Genomic DNA, 27,752 nt, shown 5'->3' on the forward strand with positions numbered 1-27,752 from the left:
CCCGTTCCTGCCCTCTGTCCCTGTGAAGTTGGCATGCACACACAGCATGACTCTTTTCAGAATGCACAGTGCACACTCTTTACCATAGAGATGAATGGTAGAGCATGCGCACAGAGCCATCTGGAAAGTCTTGTTGTGTGTGCATGCCAACTTCACAGGGACACAGCGCTGAAACGGGGCAACCGGTGAGTATAAAAACACCGCTGCCTGGACTCCCCATTCCCTCATCTCTGACCCTGATGACAGGTTCCCTTTAAGTGAAGCAGGGAAATTGCAGCTCTGTTTTAAATAGAGAGGGTTCCAACCCTCAGGCTGGCTTCAAGCAAGCGTATACGTATTTGTGCACGCATGAGTGCCGTGTATTTGCAGAGCAAACGTTGCTTTTTTGCACTTGTATTGGCATATTTTACTGTACTTTTTCCAGATGCAAACCATATGCATTTGCAAGAGCCAAAAAAAGCACCGATGCTCTGGGCCATTGAAGTGGTTAATGACTTTAAATTGGGTTCTTTTTCCTGTGCAATTACAAAGCGTTTCATACATCTCCTAGCGTATTGTGCGTGCTTTTGCGCATCCCCATTGACGTCATTGGGCACTTTTGGTGTGCATATGCGCAGGAAGATAAGAGCATGCTGCTTTTTTTACGTGACTGAAATATGCAGTAAAAATCCTCCAAACCAATGGGCTCTATTCACTGCGTATCGCACATCCAAATTCTGCGTTTGCAAATATGCCCGCGTGAAGCCAACCTTATAAAAATTCATTATGAAACCAAAAAGCACAGAGTTTTGGACATAAGATGAACACTTTAGTTGCTCATGTTCGTAGTTGACAGGTTTTGATCAATAATTTTCTAAGCAAAACAAAGACGCTTCTTAAAATATTCCAAAAACATTTAAACATTCCAATGTTTTATTCGAAAACAAAATGCAATTGCAACAAAATGATAACCAGAAACATTGCATTACGATTTATATCCCTTAATGGTTCATTGCCATGTCAGACAATTAGGAATTAGATGGGAATACCCATCTGCACGGGGGGGCCAGAGGCGATAGGGATTATGGAAAGAGCCAAGCAGGCTGTGCTACAGTGTTTTCATAGCTCCCAATCCCTTCTATGGTTAGGCTGGTTTCACACCTGGGTTGGAACTTCCGGCTGGAGTTTTGTCACAGATCCGCGCCAAAATACTAGAAGACAAAGTGCTGCATGCAACTCTTTTTCTTTTGACCAAAGGCCAAGCAGCTGGACAGAAACACAACAGACCCCATTATAGTCAATGGGGTCTGTCCGGTGCTGTTTGGTTCCATCCCAAGATGGAGCCACTGGGCCATGGGGATTTCCGTTTTGTGCTCCCCAAATAGAGCAGGAAAGTGGAACCAAAGCGCAGATGTGAAACCACCCTTATGGAAACAGTGTAGAACAGCCAGCTTGGCTTTTTCCGCAATCGCTGCCACCTCTGGCTGCTGCATACAGACAGGTATCCCCATCTAAGCCATAATTGCCTGAGCTGGGAATAACCCCTTAAGTCCCACTTGAATAGCAATTTACTAACATTTCAGAGCAAACAGAACAGCGGCAATATAAAGTACAAAGGTGGTATATCATGTAAACAGCAGGTACCAGAAGCACGTCAAGCCTAATGCTCAGGCTTACAATTAAGTGCAATAACAAGAAACAGACTTCTGCAGGGTAGTGAATCTACCCATCTCTGGGCCAAGCCATAATATACAGCAAATACAAGAATGTATACAACAGATACCTACACAAGAGTAGCAGTCCTTCCTGGTTAATGCAATATTTCGATAGGTGCCACAATACTGACCTTAAGAGTTTAACTTTGTTTGCCTCCAAGTAAATAATTAGTACAGTGTGCCAATCAGTATGGAATGGATGAGTCTTATCCTTTCAATAGCAGAAAATAGTCGAATGTCTGGAATGCCAAGGTGGCACATAATAGTGAATGCACCGGCCAGTGCAGGTATCCATATAAAGGCCCAATGCAGGTTGTGATGCTACGTCTTTTGGGTTTAAAAAAAAAACAAACATATTTTAAGTGTTCATACGAACTAATATGAAACTATAATATCACCTACTGCTGTTTATAGAGTTCCGTCAACAACCAGATCTGCCATAGTTTTCACACGTGACAAAGTGCCAACCCAAGCTGGTACAGACACAATAGTCGAGAAAAACCATGTAAATGTGCACAACAGACTGAAGCCATTCTTTCATCTAGATCCGGGTTTCCTCTGTAGGCAGTTCCATCACTTTGGATGACAAAAATAGCGCAGCAAACAGCACTATTCTGGCCCTCAAAACAACAGAAAACTCCATCAACATCTAAGAACAATAGGAAGACATCAGAGATAATTTTATCTAAAGTGGTTTTCTTGGAATGTAATATCAATCCCCTATGCTTAGGAAACACTGGGGGCCCAACCTCTGGCACCCTCTCCAATCAGCTGACTAAGGGGGCCTGGCACTCTGGCAAATGCTCTGCCCATTTCATTATTTACTAGGTACAGCTCAGTCCCAATCAAGCGAGTGCCACCCCTTCAGTCGGCTGATTGGTAGATGTTGACCTGATATTGACGGCTCATATAGAGAACATTAACACTGATGCCAAATTCGGACCTTGCAATGTTGTGTTAAATGATGGCACGACTGTTACAGAATAATGGAGGATTCATGCTGGAAAGATGTAACGCAGCCGCTGGCAGCGATATACGGTAACACTGCTAAACAAAGTAATTACTCAGCCATTATTGGATTTTCTACCAGTTTAGGGATTTTGTTTTCTGTAAGGAGCTCATAGATTCTTCTTTCCATATTAGGTTTTGCTTAAATGGGTGGATTAAAAACATTTTCAAATAAAAAAATGAACAAAACATCATGAGGCTTCTTTACTAATATGGCCCAAAAGTTAGACTATACAGTATTAAATGTGCCAGATTTTGCACAGTAGCTCTGCTGAATGATAAATCTCGGCCAATTTTAGGACTGCGTAGTCTAATTTTAGAGCACCTTTAGTTTAAACCAAAAATTTTGCCTAAATTTTGGTCCACTTTTTGCTGCAATTAAGGCTACGCCCACTTTCTATAAAGAAACACCCCTTTGTTACACACAGCCAAAAAAAACAAGTCCAAAAGTGTCTAAAGCACATGATAAATGTGGCGCAAAGCATTTTCAATAGTTTTCTGGAGCAATTTGCCCCCCAAAATTGTCTAATTTCCATAGCGATTAAACACTTATGTCTTACGAAACCACTGTATTCCTATCATCCTCACTCATAGCTGCCTGGTCTTTGAAGGTGGTTTGGAGGCGGCTCTACGGTTAAGGCTCACTCTGTGTAGACAATCATACTGTTTACTTCTTGCGATGCGTCATCATCTGACATCTGCGTGTCCATAATGGTTTCAGTGTGAATTATACCTGTATTTTCGCTGGTTTCTATGACTGTATGTGCGTACATGTTGGCTTCTTTATCTTCTTGTGGTAGTTCAGTCACAATGTAATGCGTGGCACCTTCCCGATAATTGCTGTTGCTATTTTGAACCATGGCTCTGGCTAATTCTTCAGTGACGATGATCTGAGAGATTTCTCCATTTTCACACTCAACTAAACGCATTTCTTGTTCAGGTAGGCTAAGAGTATGGCTTTCTGTGTTGTGCATTATTATATGAGGACCTTCAGTGGAAACCATGTGGACTGTACCTTCCTCATTTAAAATGACTTGGGTGACCCCTTCTTGAATCAGCTGATCGGCAGCAGCAGAATCACATACTGCAAACTGTAAGACCCCCTGGACCATGTTTTTAAAAGCAGAGTCCTGGGAAGAAGCGAATTCAGAAGAATGCACGACTTGTTGAACAACTCCTATTTGTCCAACTCCTTCTTGATCTTCATGAACTTCATGATACACTTGGATTTCATCAGTATTTGACTCCACAGATTCCTGACCATTTGCTATCCTCACCAATGACTCTTCAACTACTTGATTTTCTACACTGGGTAGTCTTTCTGCCTCTCCAACGTTACCAAGCTCTGTTACGGCACACAGCAAAGCGTCTAGAGCAGAAGAGGGATCAGATGTGTGTACGCCCTGTGCCGTATCTAAAATACCCTGTGCCATTACTTGTTGTACCACGTTACCATCAGAGTCAGTTACAGTCTCTATTGCAACGGACTCTGCAACATCAGTTTCTTCCATCGGGCCTTCAACCACAACAACTTGCGTTGCTCCTTCAGACAACTGTTCACTAAGGATTTCCCCAGGAATAATGTTTCCCATGTGAGTAGTTTGATCAGTTGCTATAACTTGACCGTCTTCCGTGATGTGCACAACTCTTGCCACTTGGCCAGCCATGGCCAAGGTCTGCAGGGTGGCTGCTGCAGTTTCTTCGACGGAAGTGTCAATAGAGAAATTACCCTCATAGTCATCTGAAAATCCTTGAATGATAATGACTTGCTGAACCTGTTCCGTTGACTGGCAGGCTTTTCTAGTGCTTCGGACAACTTCTTTCACTGGAGAAGCTTCAGCAGATGTAGTTGCAGTGAACGGGCTATTGGTTTCTACAAAATTTGCACCTTGTCCCTTCAGCCGACATTCGAATGACTTTGAGACGATACCTACAAAAAGAAAACGGATACATTAGTGAGGAGGATTAAAGGAGCTTGGCTGTAATGTTAATTCCAGTAAAGGGTTAGTAGACACTTGGTCTCCTGAATGAATCTAGAATGAATACCGACAATAGGTAGAGCAAAACATGTCTCTGTTCTTAATCAGTTCCCTATTAGTAATGATCCCCCGGTGAAATATGGGTTTGGGCCTGTCCTCATTTCCATTCTGTTTCTAGTCCTGTTTTCAGTATTAGTCATAATTCCAATTTTCCCTTTTGTGAATCTGGGAGGTTCCTTCTATGGATTTTTTTTTATGAAAATGCACATGGGAAACCGTAGTCAGGCTTTAATTACGTAATGCAGTTTGGATTATTTTTTAAGCTAAAACTGGGACTGGATATAAAAGAGAAGTCTTTACTGTCTTAGTTTTGATAAAAATGCCTCAAATCTGCACTGCACAACAATGTGTGGAATTGCTATTTACAATCAACCATTCCCCATCTGCTCAAATACAATGTACTTTGTGATGCAGTTTGTTTCCTTGTAGCCAAGCCTAAAACTATATTCCACACATCTACATGGTGCGGTTACTGCAGAATGTGCATAGGCTTTTATCAAATGTATGAAACCGTTACAGGGATTTCAGAATAAAGTTTCCCTATGTGAACACGTTACTAAACTATCTTGTTTGAAACAATGCACCAAACACTGCAACACTGCGCATAAGGGCTCAGACACCCAAGTGTATTTAGCCTGCGTAGTATCTGCATATTTTTTGCATATGTAATATACAGTGCTAAAAGCCCATTGATTTACATTGGGCCATTCAGACCTGCATATTATGTGTGTCCTAATTTAGAGCAGAATATCATAGTCTGGTGCATAAAGTATGCAGTAAATGTGCATGTTGAATTTGTACGTGCTGCATATTCCGTAATATACAGGTTAAGTAGGATTGTCTGAGTGAACCCTAAGGCCTCCCTCACACAGGTGTTTGCAGCGCTGCGCTGTGATTTCAGCAGTGCTGGCACGCGTTATGGCTGCATTTTAGCACAGCTGATAACGCAGCCAAGGAACCTAAAAAAATAAATAAATCAAATACCCACCTAGTAGGCGCCGTCCCTGCAGGCTTCCAGGCCACTTGTCTGTGCCTGCAGAGCATCTCTTGCTGGTAACGGGGGTTCAAGACCACGCCTCCAGCAAGAGATTGCTCTGATTTGCTGAGCCGCAAGCCATTCATTCATTAAATGGCTGTGGTTGGTGCATCCAGGGCTGGCTGTGATTGGCAATGGATTAGAGCAATCTTTTGCTGGAGGCGGGGTCTTCAAACCCTGTCACTAGTAAAAGATCTTTTCCTTATTTGTATAGCGCCAACATATTCCACAAAAGATCCTCTGACAAGTGCCCAGACCCCCAGAAAGCAGCGCCAGCATCAGTGAGTATAACTTTTTTTTTTGGTAGTGCAGCTAGCACTGCGTTTAGTGCTGCCCAAAGCGAAGCACCAAGTTGTGCCGTGCTTTCAGCAGCGCTGCCAACACTGCCCATTCATTTCAATGGGCGACACAGGGCTGAAAACGGGCAAAGATAGAACATGCATTGTTGTCAAAGCGCAGCGTTGAAGACGCTATGTTTTGACTCTTGCGTGAATGGCCCCATTGAAATGAATGGGAGCATTGTACAGCATTTAGGGCAGCGCTGAAAAGGCAGTACTAAACACTGTGAAAAATGTCTGTGTGAGGGAGGCCTGAGGCTGGAATCTCATGCAATCTTTGGTGCAGTTTTATCCAGCACTAGATACAAATAAGAGGACAAACAGTGTTTTTGTTACAATTTATAAAATTTGCCATTTGAAGTTTTATTAAATGTCGTTTTTTCATACAAGAGCATTGCATTGCAGCAAAAACCAGACTGGTCAATGCAATTGTCTTTCCCCTAATGACGTATGGCTGCGAAAGTTGGACGCTCAGAAAAACAGACAGAAGGAAAATTGATGCGCTTGAACTATGGTGTTGGAGGAGAATGCTACGTATACCTTGGACTGCCATGACAACGAACGAGTTAGTGTTAGATCACGTCAAACCGAAAATATCACTAGAGGGCAAAATCATCAAACAGCGGCTCTCTATCTTTGGCCATGTGATGCGTGCTAACTCACTGGAAACAGTACTGATGCTTGGCAAGGTCAGTGGGAAGAGAAGATCAGGACGACAAAGAACAAGATGGCTAGATACAATCAAGACACCACAAATATGTCAATCGCAGAACTAAAAGAAGAAGTGAAAGACAGGAATACGTGGAGAACATGGATCCATGGAGTGACCGAGGGTCGGATGCAGCTGAACGGATAATAATCATCAATCATCATAGCTTTACCTACTATTATACAGTGTTCCCTCAGCATACAATATTAAATGGTTTGAGTTGCTCCCGAGATTCTCGGTCTCAACTTACAGCACATAGTCCGTGTCCTGTGTGGGCCACCGCACCTCGCAAGTCCTATACTTGTGTAAGACTTGCATGAAAACCGGACATGCTGTGATCTTTTGATCTCGCCTTTTTGCTCCAAGTAAAAAATTACACATGTACCTTAACCCACTGAAAATAAGGGGTTAATTCAAAGTCCAAGTTCCATGTGTCTCAATCATACAGAACTTATGCGTCATGTGAATATGGCCTCAAAGCTGCTGGAAGCTGTAATCAGTTTCTATGTAGTAGACAGGAGCTTCATCAGGGTCTGTATAGTACACACAGTGTATCAGAAAATAACATGGAGCTGCCCTCACCTATGGTCCAAGGGAGCAGATCATGCTGACGCAGGTAGAGTAGTACAGAACATGTAGTACCGCACTGTTTTATAGAGAGGCGCTACTAGACAGCCAATCGGTCTGTGCAGGTGTAGTAATGCAGGTGTTTAACCAGTGAAATGTCCATGCTGATTGGCTGGATTTTCCAGCAAAATACATGTGCCACGGATGCGGACTCTCATTGACATTCTATGCCAAGTCTGCTTTCAAGCTACAATGGCCCAGGATAAACCATTATTTGTTGAAAATATTGTATCCAGAGACCATTTTTAACTTGAGGGGTCACTATATGGACATTTTTATTACTTTTTACTTTCAGTACATAAATACAAAAAATATATATAATACTAGACACGAATATTTCCTTAAAACATACCTGTCACTCAATAGGACTTTTCAGAATAAGCTATTGTGTGTACATGAGGAATAGCATTTTTCACTAGTTTTTGTAAGTCTAGCAGTTATGATATTTCCCATATTCTGTACATATAGAGTAGATCCTGCTCCTCAATCTCTTTGTAGCACACCTTCACAAGCAACAGCATAGAGGACATAACGTATCAGTACTCAGCAGTGTATGGAGGACATAATGTATCAGTACTGAGCAATGTATGGAGGACATCATCTATCAGTTCTGAGCAGTGTAGCTTTGGAAACTGCACTTTTAGAGCGATGAAACAATTACTAGAGCCTTCAGCAGCCTCTCTATGCATCACTCTGTTACTCTCTTGTTGCAGCTGCTTCCTCCTCTCTCCATAGACTTCTAAGGACAGCATGTAACCTGATCCCTCTCTCAGGATGGATATTACCAGTGAATTCAGAGTAAATAGTCAGAAACAGAAGAAGTGGTTGATCCATGGAGAAACAGTAATTTTTCTCCCATTAGATATGTTACAACGTTTCTTATATTCACTTGATTTATGCAGAGTTTTCTGAAATTCCTGTGCCAATTCAATGTAACCATACATTAGAGGGAATTCTCCGAACATTGCTTTAGACAATGTCTTAGATGTACAAGTTCAGATTTTGTGCCGTACATATCAGAGTTTACTGCATTTAAGAAGAATTCTTATCGAACCTGACAAGTCACAAGTCTGTAGTGGTGTAAAGTGCGGTACATGTAGCAGGTACAGGAGTCTAAACAGATGCTATAAACTATTGTTTCCACTTCTATCTTTCTGGCCAGCAGGGTCTATCAGTGGCTTGTCATGGGAAAGGGTAGATGAAAATGAACATTTTCAAAGCATTAAACAGTTTGGAGGTAATATTATACAATGAATCTGGCACAATGCAGCTGAATTAATTTTTGGCAGAGCCTGCGCTGCAGAGGCACGCACTATGGTATCAGTATTTTCCACTAGCAATTTGAGTCTCATTCTGGAGCTGGTAAGAGTGGAGAAATATTGCAAGGAGGAAAGGGGAATATGCCAAATGGTCAGATAGAAGACACGGGAATAGGAGTGCTTCTGGGGGCTGTTTGTATCCACTCACAAAATGCTAAACAATATAATAGATAGAGAGCTGTGAAATAGATGAGATAGAGAGAGACACAGAGAGAGAGAGATAGAGAGAGATAAATGTGAAATAGGTGAAATAGATGAAATAGATGAGATAGAGAGATAGATAAATAGATATGTGATAGATATGAGATAGATATGAGATAGATAGATAGATAGATAGATAGGAGATAGATAGATATGAGATAGATAGATATGAGATAGATAGATATGAGATAGATAGATAGATAGATATGAGATAGATAGGTATGAGATAGATAGGTATGAGATAGATAGGTATGAGATAGATAGGTATGAGATAGATAGGTATGAGATAGATAGGTATGAGATAGATAGATATGTGATAGATATGTGATAGATAGATATGTGATAGATAGATAGATATGTGATAGATAAAAATGAGATAGATAGATATGTGATAGATAGATATGTGATAGATAGGTATGAGATAGAAAGGTATGAGATAGATAGATATGTGATAGATAGATATGTGATAGATAAAAATGAGATAGATAGATATGAGATAGATATGTGATAAATATGAGATAGATAGATATGTGATAGACATATGAGATAGATATGTAATAGATATATGAGATAGATAGATATGTAATAGATATATGAGATAGATATATATGTAATAGATATATGAGATAGATAGATATGTAATAGATATATGAGATAGATAGATATGTAATAGATATATGAGATAGATATGAGATAGATATATGAGATAGATATGAGATAGACAGATATGAAAGAGATCGATATGAGAGAGATATGAGAGAGAGATATAGATAGATAGATATGAGAGAGAGATATAAGAGAGATATGAGAGAGATAGATATCTATAAGAGAGAGATACATATAAGATAGACAGGCAGATATGAGATAGATAGACATGAGATAGATAGACATGAGATAGATAGACATGAGATAGATAGATATGAGATAGATAGATATGAGATAGATAGATAGATATGAGATAGATAGATAGATATGAGATAGATAGATAGATAGATATGAGATAGATAGATAGATAGATAGATAGATAGATATGAGATAGATAGATAGATAGATAGATAGATATGAGATAGATAGATAGATAGATATGAGAGATAGATATGAGATAGACAGACAGATATGAGATAGACAGATAGTAGATAGATAGATATGAGAGATAGATATGAGATAGACAGACAGATATGAGATAGACAGATAGGAGATAGATAGATAGTAGATAGATAGTAGATAGATAGATAGGAGATAGATAGATATGTGATAGATAAAAATGAGATAGATAGATAGATATGTGATAGATAGATATGAGATATATAGATATGTGATAAATATGAGATAGATAGATAGATATGTGATAGATATATGAGATAGATAGATATGTGATAGATATATGAGATAGATATGAGATAGACAGATATGAAAGAGATAGATATGAGAGAGATATAGATAGATAGATATGAAAGAGAGATATAAGAGAGATATGAGAGAGATAGATATTTATAAGAGAGATATGAGATAGATAGGCAGATATGGGATAGATAGATATGAGATAGACATGCAGATATGAGATAGATAAACATGAGATAGACAGGCAGATATGAGATAGATAGATAGGAGATAGATATGAGATAGATAGACATGAGATAGATAGATCGATATGAGATAGATAGATAGATATGAGATAGATAGACATGAGATAGATAGACATGAGATAGATAGACATGAGATAGATAGACATGAGATAGATAGACATGAGATAGATAGACATGAGATAGATAGACATGAGATAGATAGACATGAGATAGATAGACATGAGATAGATAGACATGAGATAGATATGCGATAGATAGATAGATATGAGATAGATAGATATGAAATAGATATGAGAGATAGATATGAGAGATAGATAGATATGAGATAGACATACAGATATGAGATAGACAGATAGGAGATAGATAGTAGATAGATAGATAGATATGAGATAGATAGATATGAGATAGATAGATAGATATGAGATAGATAGATAGATAGATATGAGATAGATAGATAGATAGATATGAGATAGACAGACAGATAGGAGATAAATAGACAGATAGGAGACAGAGGTGACATTCTTCAGTCACTGTTTTTGCATACTATCTTGCGAACAGAACTTAGATTGTGATATCACGTATATAAGGGTGAATGCAGACGGCCGGGTCGGATCTCGCAGTTGGATGCGACCCGTGCCCCTGACTGACCCGCGGCTCACCTCCTCCCGGCGTCTAGTCTCTCCTATGTGCGGCTGGCGCACAGCCGCACATGCGCAGGTGATGTAATTATTGTCGGTGCCTCAGACATTGCCACAGGTGTTCTTACCATAGGATATCCTGAAAACGTGACCGGTGGGGGTCCATGAGGACTGCAGTTGGGGACCCCTGCCCTAAGGGAAATGTTGCACACACTGAGTTGGTAAGCTCTTCGCTACTTTAGATCAGCAGGGCTGCTGACATTAAGGCCAGCGTTACACAGGCATATGCGTATTTTAATATACATGAGTGCAGGGGTTTTGCGAAATGACCAATGCTTGCTTTGCATGTGCATCAGCATATTTTACTGTACTTTTTCCTCGTGCAAGGGGATCTTAATTTGCGCACACGAAAAAAAACTCACACTGATTGAAATGGCTAAATAGTGTAATAAGTTCCAGAAGTGCAGATGTGTTCTTGTGCAATTATGCAGTGTTTCGCGCATCTCCTATTGTATTTTGCAAGCATTTGCGCACCCCCATTGACTTCTATGGGGACTCTTGGTGCGCAAAGGAAAAATATGCGCATAGGAACAAACCCATTGAAATCAATAAGTTCTATTCACTGTTTTACGCACGCAAATACGCTCTTGTGATAGAGGCCTACTCTTTTGCTATCCTAGATCACCAGAGATTGTAGCATTAACCATTTTCTGTCCCAGGAATGCTAGCCTAGGGGCTGGTGTCACACTGGCGATAAAATGGTGATTTTCGAGCGATGCGAGAGCATGTACAAATGCAGAATAGCTTCCTTCACATTTGTAATGTTTTCACTCATTCGATGTTGCATGAAAATCATGACATGTCCTATCTTTCCGTGGTTCGCCTTTTTTTTTTTTTTAATCGACCATGTTTCCACTATGAAGCCTTCGTTTTTTCGCATCGCACTGCATGAACTTGTGATTTTTGTGCGCTTCGGTGCATTTTTAACATTACAAATGCATGGCATTTGTCTATTGTCTTTCTCGCGTAAAAATCGTGGGGGGAAAAAAACACACGAGAAAATCGCAAGTGGCAACAATGTTTTTGCGAGAAAAAGCAGCGTGGACGTTCAAAAATTGTATGAACAAAGATGCGATTTTGTTGCGATTTTCTCATGGCGATATCACGATTGACCGTGTGAAACTACCCTCAGGCCGGCTTCACACTGGCGTGATTCTCATGTGAGATTTGTGCGTTGCACGACGCATAAATCTCGCACAAATATGAACCAATCTCGCTCCATGCACAGCTGCTATAAGCGGATTGTGGTCGGTTCCCTTTAAATGTCCGATTGGCATTAAGGGGCCAGAATTCTGCTTTATCACCCTGTCTCCTAGAAAAAAAATTAATAAATTAAAAGCAATCAAAAACTCATATGAAGTAGAAAATTGTACCAATAGAGATGAGCGAGCACCCAAATGCTCGGGTCCGTGTTATTCGAGTCCAGTTTTTCGGAAAATTCGAGAGCTCTACTCGAGTAACGAACCCCATTGACTATAATGGGAGACTCGAGCATTTTTGTATGTGGGACGCCGGGTGCCGAGCTTTTTTTTTTTGCTTTGGTTCTCTCTCTCTCTCTCTCTCTCTCTCTGCCTGCCAAAAAATTTGCCATTGACGCGTACGCTGCGTTGTGGCGAGGCCAAAACAGGCACGTCACAGCGGGGAGGAGGAGCCAAAAACTGGGGCGGGGTCAAACATGGCGTGATGCTCGTTCGAGTAACGAGCACCATCGAGTATGCTAATACTTGAACGAGCATCAAGCTCGGCAAAGTATGTTCGCTCAACTCTATGTACCAACAAAAACTACAGGATGTCCAGCAGGAGCGAGCCCTCACACAACTATATCGACGGAAAGATAAAAGGTTAAAGCAGTTAGAAGATTGCGACAGAAAATAAAATCGTTTTGAAAAAAATAATCATTTTTATTAGTAAAGCAAAAAACTGCATATTTGGTATCATCGTAATTAGAGATGAGCGAACGTACTCGTTAAGGGCGATTTCGCAATCGAGCATCGATTTTTTTCGAATAACTGACTACTCGGGTGAAAAGATTTGGGGGGCGCCGGGGGTGAGCGGGGGGTTGCAGAGGGGAGTGGGGGGGGGGGGAGAGAGAGAGCTCCCCCCTGCTACCCCCCACTCCACCACGCCACCCCCCAAATCTTTTCACCCGAGTAGTCAGTTACTCGAAAAAAGCGGTGCTCGATTGCGAAATCGCCCTTAACGAGTACGTTCGCTCATCTCTATTCGCAATCATGTTGATTCACAGAATAAAGTTATCAAGTCATTTTTTCTGCAATGTGTGTGCTGTACAGACAAGGCACCGGACCCCGAAGGAGGCGGAATTGTGTGTTTCATTTCACATCACTCAGTAGTTTTTAAAAGTTTTTCAATACATTATATGGAAAAATGCAGCTATGACAGCTAGTCAGCCGGAAAATAAAAGTTATAATGTCTCTTGAAAGCAGGTAGGAAAAACCAAAGAAAAACAACAAAGGGCCGCATCCTTTAGGCTGGGTTCACATGGGGCAGATTTGCCGCGGTTTTGCTGCGTGTTCGGCGAGAAATAGCTGCGGTGTCCCACTGCACCTGCATAGCAGCTGGATAGCTACTATAAAGTATGCAAAGATGATCGCTCAAAACGATCGAGTTTTGAGCGATTATCTTTAAGTGTAAATGGGGTCTAAGGAAGAGAAGAATGGGATAATTACCTCACGTGATTTAAACTCTATGCCTCTCTTAATACATCCCAGAATTGTTTGCCTTTTTTGCTGCCGCATCACACTGTTGACTCATGTTCGGTCTGTGATCTATTAGTATACACAAGTCTTTTTCACATGTGCTGCTTCTTAGCTGAATTTCTCCTATTCTGTATGGGTTATGTTTTTCATTTTTCTTGCCCAGATGTAGGACTTTGCATTTCTCAATGTTAAATACCATTCTGTTAGTCGCCGCCCACTGTTCAAGATTTTCTAGATCTTTTTGAATCTGCTCTATCCTCCTGTGTTAGCCATCCCTCCTAGCTTTGTGTTGTCTTCAAATTTGATCAGTTTCCCATCAATTCCCTCCTCCAGATCACTTATAAAAATGTTGAACAACACTGGGCCTAGGACAGAGCCTTGTGGTACCCCACTTGACACTCTTGGAATTGGATGTGCAGCCATTTATGACCACTCTTTGCATATGATCACTCAGCCAGTTGTCAACCCACTGAACAGTTGCCTTGTCAATCCCATATTTGGTCATTTTTTCATCTCAACAATACTCTATTTTAACGAACAACAAATAAAATGTATCAACCTCTAAATTAGGTTTTAAAGGGAGCATTAAATATTCAGGTAGTTTAAAAATGTTAAAAGACTTTTCTCTCTTTTCTGCCCTCCTAAGCGCAGATGGGGATTCAGCATTATTTAGGCGTAGTACATACATAGTGTCTACTCTGTATAAGGCTGTTGTGTATACTTTTACACATTTCCTGGGTATGAGTTACAGTATATTGGATTTAATATTTTCTAGCTCTATTAATTATCCAATACGGAGCAGCTTACTTAATCTACTGTATATGAATTCACAGATGAGTTAAGCCGCTGCCAGACCATTAAACCAAACTACATGGGTAAATACTGCTGTCACTGAGGGGTGTGATGGAGTTTAACTACTCCAACACTTTAACCTCGGTTTTGTGAAGCCCTTGCTATTCCATCACAGTTCATAAATGTGACTGCAGGTCCATCTTTTGATTCAGCAATTTAATAACTTCAAGTGCTGTCAGTATGGCTTTGAAGAATGGCTCCTATAAAATACAATAGCCTCAATCATACTGTAAAGGAATTGCCCACTGAAGAATTCGCCATTTCAACTTTAATGAATTAATGTGGGGCTGAGGAAATAATCATTTTAAAGAAAGCAAAGCCATAGTGTTAGCCCTTAAGTATAATGCCATGATAACAGCCACAAAGTAACAATGGGCAAAATCTAATGCATAGATGCTATTGGGTGACAATAGGATCGTTTCATTCGGAGAAAAATCAACTTCATATAATAGTGATTAATATTTTTTTAAGTCTAAGCACAGTTTTATGTGTTTTGAGATAAGCACACATATATGTTCAAGTCTTGACAATGCAGAATTATAAAAGTATATGGCAATAAACGTATCCACTTCGGGCAATTATGTAAGGTAACATTTTATATAGAACTGTAGCAACTGAGAATTTAAAGTGTCTGCTTCCTGCTCCGTACACCATGATGGCAGTGCAGTTAGCAGCTGATTGGTGGGTTTCCCAAGCGGCAGACCTTCGCTTATCAGCTAGTCGGGACCTATCCCAAGGATAGGCAATCAGATTTGGTGAGCTGGAAATCCCTTTAAAGAAAAAGCAAGCAGGTAAGTAATACAAATAAAGAAAGTCCTTACTCGTAACAATCAGAAAGAGCTGCTGGAAGCTGTAAATCACTTTCTAGTAGAGGACAGGAGCTTCTTCAGGGCCATACGATACACACTGTGGACCAGAAGTAAAATGGAGCTGCCCTATCCCGTTCTCCATAGGAGATGCTCATCCAGGCATAGGTAAAGGGCAATACAGGACATGTAGTACCATATTGTATACTACAGAGGGGTGCTACTAGATAGCCAATCAGTGCAGGCACTTCGGTAATATAGGGCTTTAACCAGCGAAATACTCATGCCGATTGTCTGGATCTTCTAGCCAAGTGCATGTGCCGCAGATCTGGACCGTGACATTTTATGCTGAATGTGGTCTGAAGTTGCAATGGGCCAGAAAAGACCGCTAAATGGAAATACACAAAATTGTTGGCAGATAAAGACCACATGGTCCATCTAGTCAGGCTCTCTTGTGCCATTGTTTAGTTTCCTAGTAAAAACACTTCCTTCCTTCCAAATTTATATCTTTAACGTAGTTAAAGGTTGTGATCACACACCTCTTTCTGTTCTTATTCTGGTCTATACAAATTAAGTTATTTAAAAGAGTATTCCCATCTGAGTCCCACAGGATATGCCTTGAAAGTCTGATAGGTGCGGGCCTCTAGTTGTGTCATCCACCAATCCCGGTTGAGTGTGGTAGCCGGGACTTAAGGAAACAGCCAAGCAGGCTTCGCTATGCTGGTTCTGTAACTCCCATAGAAGGTACTAGGAGTTATGGAAACAGAACAGGACAGTGTTCTATGCTGTTTCCGTAATTCGCGAGATGCATAAACAGCGTTGCTCACTGTGATACTGTTTCCATAATTCCTTTTGACTTCTTTGGGAGTAGTGGAAACAGCCCAGTAAAGTCGGCTCAGCTGTTTCTGTAAGACCAGACCAACCCTGGCCACCACATTCAGCGGGTGTATTTACAACTGCATTCTGATAATCGTTTAGCTGACTGAAAATCCACTGAACTATCCAATGATTCAAAGGGTTTTCCCTTCACTTAAAATTGCTTCACAGCCACTCTGTCCTTTCTGGTTACTGATGACCAGGACATGTGGCTGCTGCAGCCAATCACTGGTAGCAGAAGGTTACTGCTGTGGCCAGTGATTGGCTGCAGTAGTGACAGCTCCTGGTAAACAAAAAGGAAGGACAGAGTGGCTGTGAAGCAATTTGAAGTCACGGGAAAGCCCCTTTAAAAGTCCAATTTTCAATAACCGAACTATGAGCTCTTTATGTGCAACTATATCAAAGCCTTTGCTGAAATCCAGAGAGGCAATATCCACAACACCACCTTCATCCAACACTTTTATGACATAGCCTAAGAAATGAATGATCTACCTCCAGGATCTAAAGGCAGGATTTTAGGGTCCAATCATTTGTGTTTTTCGATGGCCGATTATCCTCTTGTTCAGGAGAGTTTCCATTATTTCCATTACTTCAAATGTTCATACTTCAAGAGCTCAGTGACTTGTCATAAGCTGCCACTTTTCTAGACAAGTTTGTCAGAGTTCTGCTTGCTAAAGATGCCTTGTGGTTTAGATTCCAATGGCTAAGCAGTTGCAGATAAGCGTAAGCCTGAGAACACCATATGCCATGCCAAGCATTTGTTGGAGAAGCGTAAAGCATACTGCCATTGACCTCCAGATCAATAAACTATGCTTCACCATCTGGTAGTCTGACATACAAAACTGAGGTTGGTGGGTGCCAAGGAAATGTTCTCTTGATGGATATGGATGTAGCAAAGTTTAACTTGACTCAATGCATTACTAGAACTTTTTGTAGCTTTCGATTCAAAGACTGTAAAAGATTCATTGGTCTTCACAGCGCTGTCACATTAAAGGGGTCGTAGATGATTAGAAAAACTTGGCTGCTTTCTTCCAAAAAAAACCCAGCTCCACAGTAGGTTGGGGTTTCCGGTTGTAGCTCTGCTTCATTGAAATGAATCGCACTGAGATGCAATAATCACACAACCTGTGGGCACGTGTGGTGCTATTTTTGAAAGAAATCAGCAAAGTTCTTCTATTCCTGGACAATCCATTTAACTTCTTCTAATACTTTTGCAATAGACTGGAATGTCAACTGTGAGCCCGGCCTTGCTGTCCATAATCAGTCCCTAATAGAGATGAGCGAGTATACTCACTAAGGTACATTACTCGAGCGAGTAGTGCCTTAGCAGAGTATCTCCCTGCTCGTCTCTAAAGATTCGGGTGCCGGCGCCGGTGACAGGTGAGTTGCGGCGGGGTGCAGAGGGGAGCGGGGGGGAGAGAGGGAGAGAGAGATCTCCCCTCTGTTCCTCCCTGCTCTCCCCCGCCACTCCCCGCCGGCCCCCGAATCTTTAGAGACGAGTGGGGAGATACACGGCTAAGGCACTACTCGCTCGAGTAATGTGCCTTAGCGAGTATACTCGCTCATTTCTAGTCCCTAACATAACTAAATATGCTTCGATACCCACAATCATGTTGTAAATAGCAAAGCACAGCAAAAAAAAGTGGTTCTCTGTAACAGTAATGCCAATATGGGAAAATCTAAAGTTATCTTCTCTTTGCACTTTGTAGCAATGCAGTAGAGGAGCCCAGCCGATTTTGTATTTATCGTTATATATGCACCAATGTTGCCTAAAGTAATGTAAGTGAACATCCTTAGCTGGAATATGTTGTGATGTAGGGGTTGGTAACAACTCATAACTAAAACACAATGATTGCTCCAGTATTTTAGCGCTACCGTTGAGCATCTGATGCCATTTGACTGTTTAATGGCTGATTACAAATAAGATAGAGATATGGAAATCACACTGACTTTCATTCGACTGAAAAGAATAATAAACTCCTGGACAAATAATCTTTCAGGGATGCATTGTAGCAGATTTACAATTATAGTCACATTTATATTTATGAATTGTAGGCTGCGTTTCGCTGATGAATACATGAATCAGTGCCTATTATACAATGAAACACAATTGCTGCATGGACTTACGAGAATTGCATAAAGATATTTAGACGTACAAATCGTAGTATCAATTTGGACTAGGTCAATTTGGTTTAAGAGACACATGCATAAAATAGAAAATAAAGTGGCAAAACCCTACAAAAACCCCATAATACACTATTATTCTACTAAAGCCTGGCTAAACCCGAACAGGTTAGTCTTCTACCGACTGCAATTTGCCAAATTTCTGGAATGGTAGACAATAAAACAGTATCTCGACAAAGTCGACACTGTTCCTGGATGGCACGGCTCTACTCTATAAAGACAGCTTTATGGTAATTGTCCTGAAAGTAAAGTTCTGTGTTTCTTTTGAGCTCTAAGTGATTGTGAAGCGACAGTTCTAATTCAGAGCGACTACTAAAGAGGTGTTTCATTTCGAGGGATGCAGTGAACAGAGAGCTGGTCCCCTTCCAAGAATTCTGTCTCTTTTGCAGAACTGTTATTTATCAACTATAGTCTTTAGTGAATATTTTAACCCCCTCCCTCTTCGCTACAAATGTCATGATTTTTAAGCATGAACTCCAGATTTGCATTTTCCTTCCATCTCTTCCTATATATGGCTCGAGCTTCTTGTGCCAGGTTGAATGAAATTAAACTGCAATTTAATATCTCCCCCCCCCCCACCCCCTTGGCCCCCTCTTATCTCCTCGAAGCCCTCCTTTATTTTTTGGTTTATGTAGAAGGGGGAGAGGAGCATGTACCTGGCAACGCTGTGTGTTGTTCTTTATTCACTGTCATTATTTTTCTTCCCCTAAGACAGAATTCACGGAATAAATACTTTATGCTTTTGTTAAGCGCACATTTAATTAAAATGTACAGAATTTGTGCAGTAAACGCGAATGAAACAAATAAAACAAGGGCCCCCCTCTCTCGTAGGCATACGTTGTGAATGAAAAATGTCATTACATGCTAAAAAATTTTGCAGTAAACAGGGTCTACAGAGAGAAGTTTCCCTTGTAATGACATCCATAAAATACACAAATGGCACTTTTAGTACCATCCTGAATATGGTATTTTCTGTGCTCTACACACAATCTAAATGGTTTGATCATAGAGCATAATACTCCATTGGGTTTATAGAACAATCAATGTTCCATAAAATGATGTATTTATCCAATAGTAGGCTCAGCAGCTAGTGGTGTATGACATTGTAGGGCACTGGTGTTGTACTATTCTGCCGCACACATGCTGCTTGTAAAACTTACCTAACACTACTTCACCAACTTCATCTCATCTGTGTCAAGCAATTTGTTGAAGCTTCAGCTTAGTTTAAAAAAAAAAAAAAGACTTGTAATAAAAATTCATGGAATTTTCAGGGGAAGAAAATGGTGACAGAAGAAAGGTCACACTGTGTCGGCACTAAAGGGGTCAAGAGTCATTGGCTGTCCTAAAACAGAAAGTAGATTTCATGCATCGCATAGCAGATAAATATGACATTAAAGGGGCTTGATTCTAAAAGAAAAGCTTCATCTCGGAAGAAAGTCCACTAGTCTGTTAACCTTCCTGCCTCTAATGTGACTGAGAGTGAGTGTTCGCGAGAAGACTTTCAGGAATTATAAATTAGACTGTCTCTTTACTTGTGAGAGGTGCAGCATTACAGCCTTAACGTAGGCAAAGAAGATTTCTGCAATGGTAGATAGCATAGAGGACTGCTAAAGGCAATTTTTATGCCACGCATACAACAATCTATTGTTTTATTTTTTATATTCTGCACAAGGGGGAAAAAGTTGAAACTGAAATCATATCTGGAGGTTCAAAATGACTGTAGACGGACACTTGTCACTCGCACCTCCATATACAGCTAATTGAAGTCTCTCGACTTATTCCAATCATTGGCGGGGGGGCGACTCCCTATACTTTTAGGTGTTATAAACTTTGGCAGCTGGAAGCAAACGGATTTCACTTTAGAAAGTGTTTCAGGTAACAAATAATATAAAGTTATGTTATCTTATGCTTCCATGTAATCCATCTACAAAATATCCATCGGACTTGGCTATAAAAGGGCAAAAAGCTATAGTCACCGGGGTCAAAAAAGTCTTTCATTCTTATATCAAGCAGCAAGTATTGATGTATGAACTTTGCATTAATACAAGCATAATAAGTTATGGTGAAAATAGCCTTTTTGGTTCATGTAAAGTTTTTTAAAACTACATTTAAATAGAAATTTCTACTTCCTAATCCCTGTACAAAATGAGCTTACAACAAGGACAATTATAAAGCGATTGACACAATGAAACGAAGAGAAAAACTTAATTAATCAGCTGGTATAAACTATCCGAGCTGCTTAATAAATCAATTTCTGATGTAGCACATAAGGCAACCACACACGGAAAAATGAATTTATCATACGTTAACCTGAGAGTCTGACTGGACCTGTAACTTTACTATAGAATTGCAGCAGGACTGATGATTTATCCATATTTAAAAACAATTCACAACTTTTTTCATTAATTTGGGATGACAGTTGTCCTCCATTGTACCTCTTTCTGCAGATACTGTGGAATGCAAAACCAGTCCTCCATAGCAGCACAGGGGCACCATTAAAATCAAATTTACAGTAAACAGAACCTGCAGCTGGGGTAAAACACTAACGGTTAGTATTTTAATTATCAGCTACGATTTCAGAGGTCTAACATCTGCTCAGATCCAAATGACAGCAGCTGCTAGTGTACACTTAAAGCAGTGTGTGTTTATTCTATAAATATTAAAATGGAATCGTATGCGGCGCTCGTCAGGAGCATTGTGTTATTAAGCTGGTCATGTCCGTCAAAGGGGCCAAATTTCTTTCTTGTGGCAAATTCCTACAGGGTCGACCTTTTCAAAAGGATGAGATCCAAAGACAGCATAAATACTTGAGCCTGTAAATTGAAAATGTTTTGCGCTCTCTAGCAGAGGTCACTCGCTGCCAAGATGCTGCTGGTAAATGCTAACAAAAACATCAGCACTGTTACCAGTCCGATCTAACTTCAAGGACAAGACTACAGAGACTTCTCCCCGCATCCTTACTAATACAATGCTTAAGACAAAAGATTGTGTCGAAGGACTGGAAAAATCAATTAGTGATAATGAGATACAAAACTATGCAACTATACACCCAGAAATGGGAGCAAGTTACAATCTCCTTTCGCCCTAGTCCCAAGATAAGAGCCGCTAAGAACCCTGCCCAAAAACTTGAAGAGATGTTGTCATTAAACTACTGAGCTGTATCTCCCAATGAAAATTACGAACAATTGTGAGATATACAGGGACTGCGGGAAACACCGTAGTTCAGGAGTCTCAGAAATGGTACAAGGCCCAAAGCCTTTCCGGAAGGCGTCATATGGTTGCCTAATCAAAGAGATGGAAAAGAGGTATTCTTCCATCTTTCTGATTTGCATAAATTTACCAGAGGAGCATTGCCTTATAATTCTTCTAATTTAAATTTTAGGTGTCCCCACACTGATTCTTGGGGAGAGACCATACCATCCCGTGATCAACTCACCATCTAGGTGTTCCCACACACTTTTTGTGTGCTCTCCTTAAAGACATACAATAGCGCTTCTGACCCACAGTTGCCTAAATCACAGTGTTGCGCTGGCAAGCAACACAGGAAGGTGCTGCTTAGATTCTTTTCAGATTATTCTTTAACAATCCAGAACTATTTCCAAACCGCATGGAGACAGAAACCAAGATGGAACCTGGACAGCACCAGAGGGGAGGTGGTGAGTTCTCCTTCAAATATAGGCTGGACAGACATCTGTCTGGGATGATTTAGTGAATCCTGCATTGAGCAGGGGGTTGGACCCGATGACCCCGGTAGTCCCTTACAACTCTACCATTCTAGGATTTTATGGGTGAATATGTCAGACAGAGACCGCATTAGTTTCCATTCCACATAATTTCCATTCCTGTCAGTCTTTTACACTGGATAGAAAAGAGTCATCCTTTATGTTTTTCTATCTAGTATAAAAGACAGACAGGTATACAAGTAGGAACTCAGGATGGAGGCAAGGCTGAAGAAGAAAAAAGGGAAAAGCATAATCTGAAAAGAGCCTAAGTGTTCATGAGTTATTTTAATTCCAGTACAGATTCCCAAAAATGTAGTAATAAAACAATACGATGTCTTTGAGAACTTTTGGAAAACTAGCAAAAACCTAAGCCCCTGTCTTCATCTCTTTTTCATCCATGCGTATCCAGGTTTGGTGATAGAACTTCTGACTGTGTCAACCAGGAAAAGAGGAGTGTGCTGTTCTTTTGGGAAGCAGAGACCATTCAAATAGCTACATAGTTAGAGGCTGAAAAAAACCCTGCAAGTCCATCAAATGCAACTTTTAGTTCCTAGATTACCTTCTTTATACTCTAACAAACCTCTTTATTATGTTGTTTGCTAACTTTGTTTATGAAAAATTAGCCAAAAGCTTTTCACGAAAGAACTGAAGAACCGGTTGGTATCCAGCTAGATATTCTCACCAATAAAATAGTATGATGCATATCCTACATTGATGGGTACTTCTAGAAACGCATTTTATTTATCAACAATTCAAGTTTTATGAAAAAATAAAAATACAATATATAAGAGCGGTTTCAGATCTGGGTCGTAACCTCCGGCTGGATGTTGTGTCGCAGATCTGACCGAAAACACCGGAAGAAAAAACTGCACATCGTGCAGTGATTTTACTTTCTTCCAAAAGACGGGCAGCTGGGCAGAAAGTGGGTGGACCCCATTATAGCCAATGAGGTCCATCCGACGCTAAGACGTTCAAAAACTGAACCATTCAGCCACGGGTATTCCTCTCTCTTGCTCCATGAACGGAACAAAAAAGAGAAATCCCTGTGGTACATGTGAAACCACTCTAATGTATATATTTTTTAACTTTACAGCAATTCTTAAAAGTCTATCATTCACTTCTAATGACTTCAAAGAATAAGCTGTTGTGTGTGTATATGAGGAATTATACTATTGCCACCCATTATATGACTTATATCTTGCATTTTCTACCAGTTTTCCCCTCTACAAGCTCCATCTTTAATTCTCAGTTTTCCATGAGCTGATGTGTAGAGACTAGCTGCTATGAGGTCTTACATACACTGCGCAAATAGAGAAGATGACATCCTGCTCCGCTATCACTACTCTTCAAAGACCAAAATAGAAAAGTCAGTAGCATAGTCTGCATATGCACTAAGGGTGCACAGTCCAGAACTCTGACCTCAGGCCACTGCACTAAGGGTGCACACTCCAGAACTCTGACCTCAGGCCACTGCACTAAGGGTGCACACTCCAGAACTCTGACCTCAGGCCACTGCACTAAGGGTGCACACTCCAGAACTCTGACCTCAGGCCACTGCACTAAGAGTGCACACTCCAGAACTCTGACCTCAGGCCACTGCACTAAGAGTGCACACTCCAGAACTCTGACCTCAGGCCACTGCACTAAGAGTGCACACTCCAGAACTCTGACCTCAGGCCACTGCACTAAGAGTGCACACTCCAGAACTCTGACCTCAGGCCACTGCACTAAGGGTGCACACTCCAGAACTCTGACCTCAGGCCACTGCACTAAGGGTGCACACTCCAGAACTCTGACCTCAGGCCACTGCACTAAGGGTGCACACTCCAGAACTCTGACCTCAGGCCACTGCACTAAGGGTGCACACTCCAGAACTCTGACCTCAGGCCACTGCACTAAGGGTGCACACTCCAGAACTCTGACCTCAGGCCACTGCACTAAGGGTGCACACTCCAGAACTCTGACCTCAGGCCACTGCACTAAGGGTGCACAGTCCCCTCTTTTTTTGATCAAAATATATTTAGAGTGCTTCCCCTAATTTTCCATTTTTATTATCTCTCAGCAGCCATAGCATGGAAGACATTACAGTGAAAGACTGAGCAGTGTATGTATGATTTCAGTAGCTGTGAGACAGTAAAACACTATTACAGCAGCTGTAGCAGCATGTTTGTGTGTATCTCTGATTCTTTTTCACTCAGATTATCCTGCCACCTTCTCTACCCATAAACGTCTATGGACGGCATGTAACTGGGTTGATAAGCCACCTCGTTTCATATCTGAAGACATATTTCAGCTGTATTTCAGAGTGAGTGAACAGTTTATAAGGGGGAAGGAGGAAAGAAGTCTGATAAGTGGAGAAAAAAATCATTTTTCTTTCATAAGATATATTACAAAGTTTCTTACATTCACCTGTACTATGCATTTATGCAAAGTTTGTTGAAAGTTTAGTGACCATATGAGTTTACTTTCTCCAAAGGTGGTGATATTTTTAAGGGTACATAGTAACAACAATGTCAGACCGAAAAAGACATATGTTCATCTAGTTCAGCCTATTACCCCCCCAATGTTAACTCAGAAGTAGGCAAAACAAAATCAATGAGGTAGAAGCCTATTTTCCCATTTAAGTAAAAAAAAACTCCTTCCCGACTCCAATATGGCAATCAGAATAATCACTGGATCGCCGACCCTTCTGAAGTAATTAGTGATTGAAACACAAGGTTTTGTGATCTTCATAACAGTTAATCACTTTCTGATTCACTACCGGTGTAGTAAAATTTTGGTAAGTTGAATGTTTCACAATACTATTAAACAGTTAAGGACGGTAATTAAAGGGGTTGTCCCGCGAAACAAAGTTAGGGTATACACTTCTGTATGGCCATATTAATGCACTTTGTAATGTACATTGTGCATTAATTATGAGCCATACAGAAGTTATTCACTTACCTGTTCCGTTGCTAGCGTCCTCGTCTCCATGGTGCCGTCTAATTTTCAGCGTCTAATCGCCTGATTAGACGCGCTTGCGCAGTCCGGTCTTCTCCCTTCTGAATGGGGCCGCTCGTGCCAGAGAGCTGCTCCTCGTAGCTCCGCCCCGTCACGTGTGCCGATTCCAGCCAATCAGGAGGCTGGAATCGGCAATGGACCGCACAGAAGACCTGCGGTCCACCGAGGGTGAAGATCCCGGCGGCCATCTTCGCGAGGTAAGTAAGAAGTCACCGGAGCGCGGGGATTCGGGTAAGTACCTTTCATAGAAGTTATGAATGAATACAAGTAGGATTCTGGATTTAAATGAATGTTATCTAGTTTTATATTCTTATATATTTTATATCCTTCGACCAATCACCCCATGTGAGGGAGATTCTGAGTTTTAGAGATCCACTGATTGTCATTGTGAACGATCTCTTAATAGTCACCTTACACATAATCATGTAAAATTACAAATGTATTGGTGTTACAGCAGCTGATCAGATTCTAGCTTTTATATGGTAATATAGGGCATAAAATGACAGCAAACACAGTATGCCCGAATGCCAAAGGCACCAGTGTTTTTTCCCCACAGTCTATACTTTATAGGGTCATTGAATATGTGTTAATCTTCATTTTCCTTCTGTGATATGACATGGTAAGTTATTGAATGCTTAGCATTCACAGTTTGCTTGGAAAAGCTAAAAGGAATGAAAAACTTTGTCTTTCTAGATTCTACTGCATGTTGGGGGTCCAGTTTGTTATTCTGGAAGTTGCTAAATGAGCACGATGTACTGCATACATAGCCTGCCTTTTTCACATTTTTTTTCTTATGCGTCACTAGATTATGTGTTAAAGGGGGTGTCAACTTGTAAACTAGGTAAGGTAAAATACTGACTGACTCCTAGGGTGATGTCACATCGTGACGTTTACTTGTCAGACTATTTTTGTGGAGTGGTTTGTTATTGCCTTCCCCATCTTTTACCCTCCAACAAGCTAGGTACTCATTTTACCGACCTCGGAAGAATGGAAGGCTGAATCAACCATGATTGAACCTGCAACCTTCAGGTTGTGAGCGAGAGCTTTTGGCCCTCTTTCCACGGGCGTTGCGGTATCCTGCGGCAGATCTACGCCACGGGAGCCGTCGCCCGAGAGCAGGAGCCAGCATGCTGCGAATTGCCGGCCGCGAGCAGAGAATCGCAATGATTCTCCGCTTGTGGACAGGGGGCTGGCACTTTCCATAGCAACGCTATGGAAAGCTTCAGACAGCATGATTCGCCGGCGGTAAATCGCGGTAAATCACGCCCGTGGGCAGGGGGCCTATGACTGCATTTCTGCTGCCTTAACACTCTGTGCCCCACGAGGCTCTTACTTGTCAACTATTGATGGCCTATTCTTGGGATAAGTCATCAACAGTATATTGGACAGGTCCTTCACCTGGGACTTCTGCTGATCAATTGTTCACTTGAGTTAACGAGTTAATTTCTGCAGGAAGCAGATAGCTCCGTTCCCACTGCAGTGGTCAGGGTCGGTATTGCAGGCTATACACTTCCATGGAAATTTTGCCTGTACTATCAAGACCAGCCACTGCCGTGGGAATTTGGCTGATTGCTTCCTTCATAAATCAGCTCAGTGCACCAGCACACTGGACCAGCAAGCAGTTGATCAATGGGGTTGCAGATGCCTGTTGATCTACTATTGATGGCCTATCCTGTATATAGGCTATCAATAGTTTTACAACTGGACAGCCCCTTTAAAGTAAAGTTTACCACAGATGTGGCACTTATTTGGTGTCGCTCAATAAACAGATTAAAGCCATATCTAGTTCATCAATGAGCAGTCTTCCCAAATGGGGGTTGTTAGAACCTGTATAAGAGTTTCCTAGAATAGAGCAGCAACAAGACCTGTCACCTTTACTGAAGACACATTAATTTCACCCTGCTGAAAGATGCTTAGCAATACAACACATCTCAGCAAAGTGTAGAAAAAGCTAGGGCTACCCCAGAAGTGGAAAAATTGTTTAGGGGTTTTGCTATGGTAAAAAAGTTGGGAATCACTGAGTTTTAGTGACAACATGATTGTTTCTAAATTATACTCCTTATACAATGCAACTGCTGCAGAACGGTGAGAAATAACTAAAAAAGGCATCTCACCCGCTTCAGTGGCTCCGGTACAGCACTGGAGCCCTGGTTCCCACAGCTTCAAACCTGGAAGAAGCCAGCTGCAGTCACATGCCATTTATGGACATTTTCACACCGGTACTGTGTAGTGATGGACCACCAGACTGTGACTCCTGAACCACCAGCGAACCCCATGGGGATTGTAAGTTGATCATCAATCCTGCCTGAGGGACCCCCGACTGGGGGCTCTTACACAGAC

The 27,752-nt window shown here is 41.2% G+C and overlaps 1 protein-coding gene across 1 annotated transcript in view; it reads right to left on the reverse strand.

Moving 5' to 3' along the window:
* Positions 1-894: 894 nt before the first annotated feature.
* ZNF407 (zinc finger protein 407) overlaps positions 895-27,752 on the reverse strand; it is a 488,252-nt gene continuing 461,394 nt past the window's right edge. Inside the window, exon 9 of the mRNA XM_066579487.1 lies at positions 895-4,632. Within this exon, the coding sequence (XP_066435584.1) occupies positions 3,344-4,632 (1,289 nt within the window). The 3' untranslated portion in view covers positions 895-3,343. The remainder of the gene's footprint in view (positions 4,633-27,752) is intronic.

The sequence above is a fragment of the Eleutherodactylus coqui genome, chromosome 9 (genome assembly GCF_035609145.1).
Source record: "Eleutherodactylus coqui strain aEleCoq1 chromosome 9, aEleCoq1.hap1, whole genome shotgun sequence".
In the NCBI taxonomy this organism is placed as follows: Eukaryota; Metazoa; Chordata; class Amphibia; order Anura; family Eleutherodactylidae; genus Eleutherodactylus; species Eleutherodactylus coqui.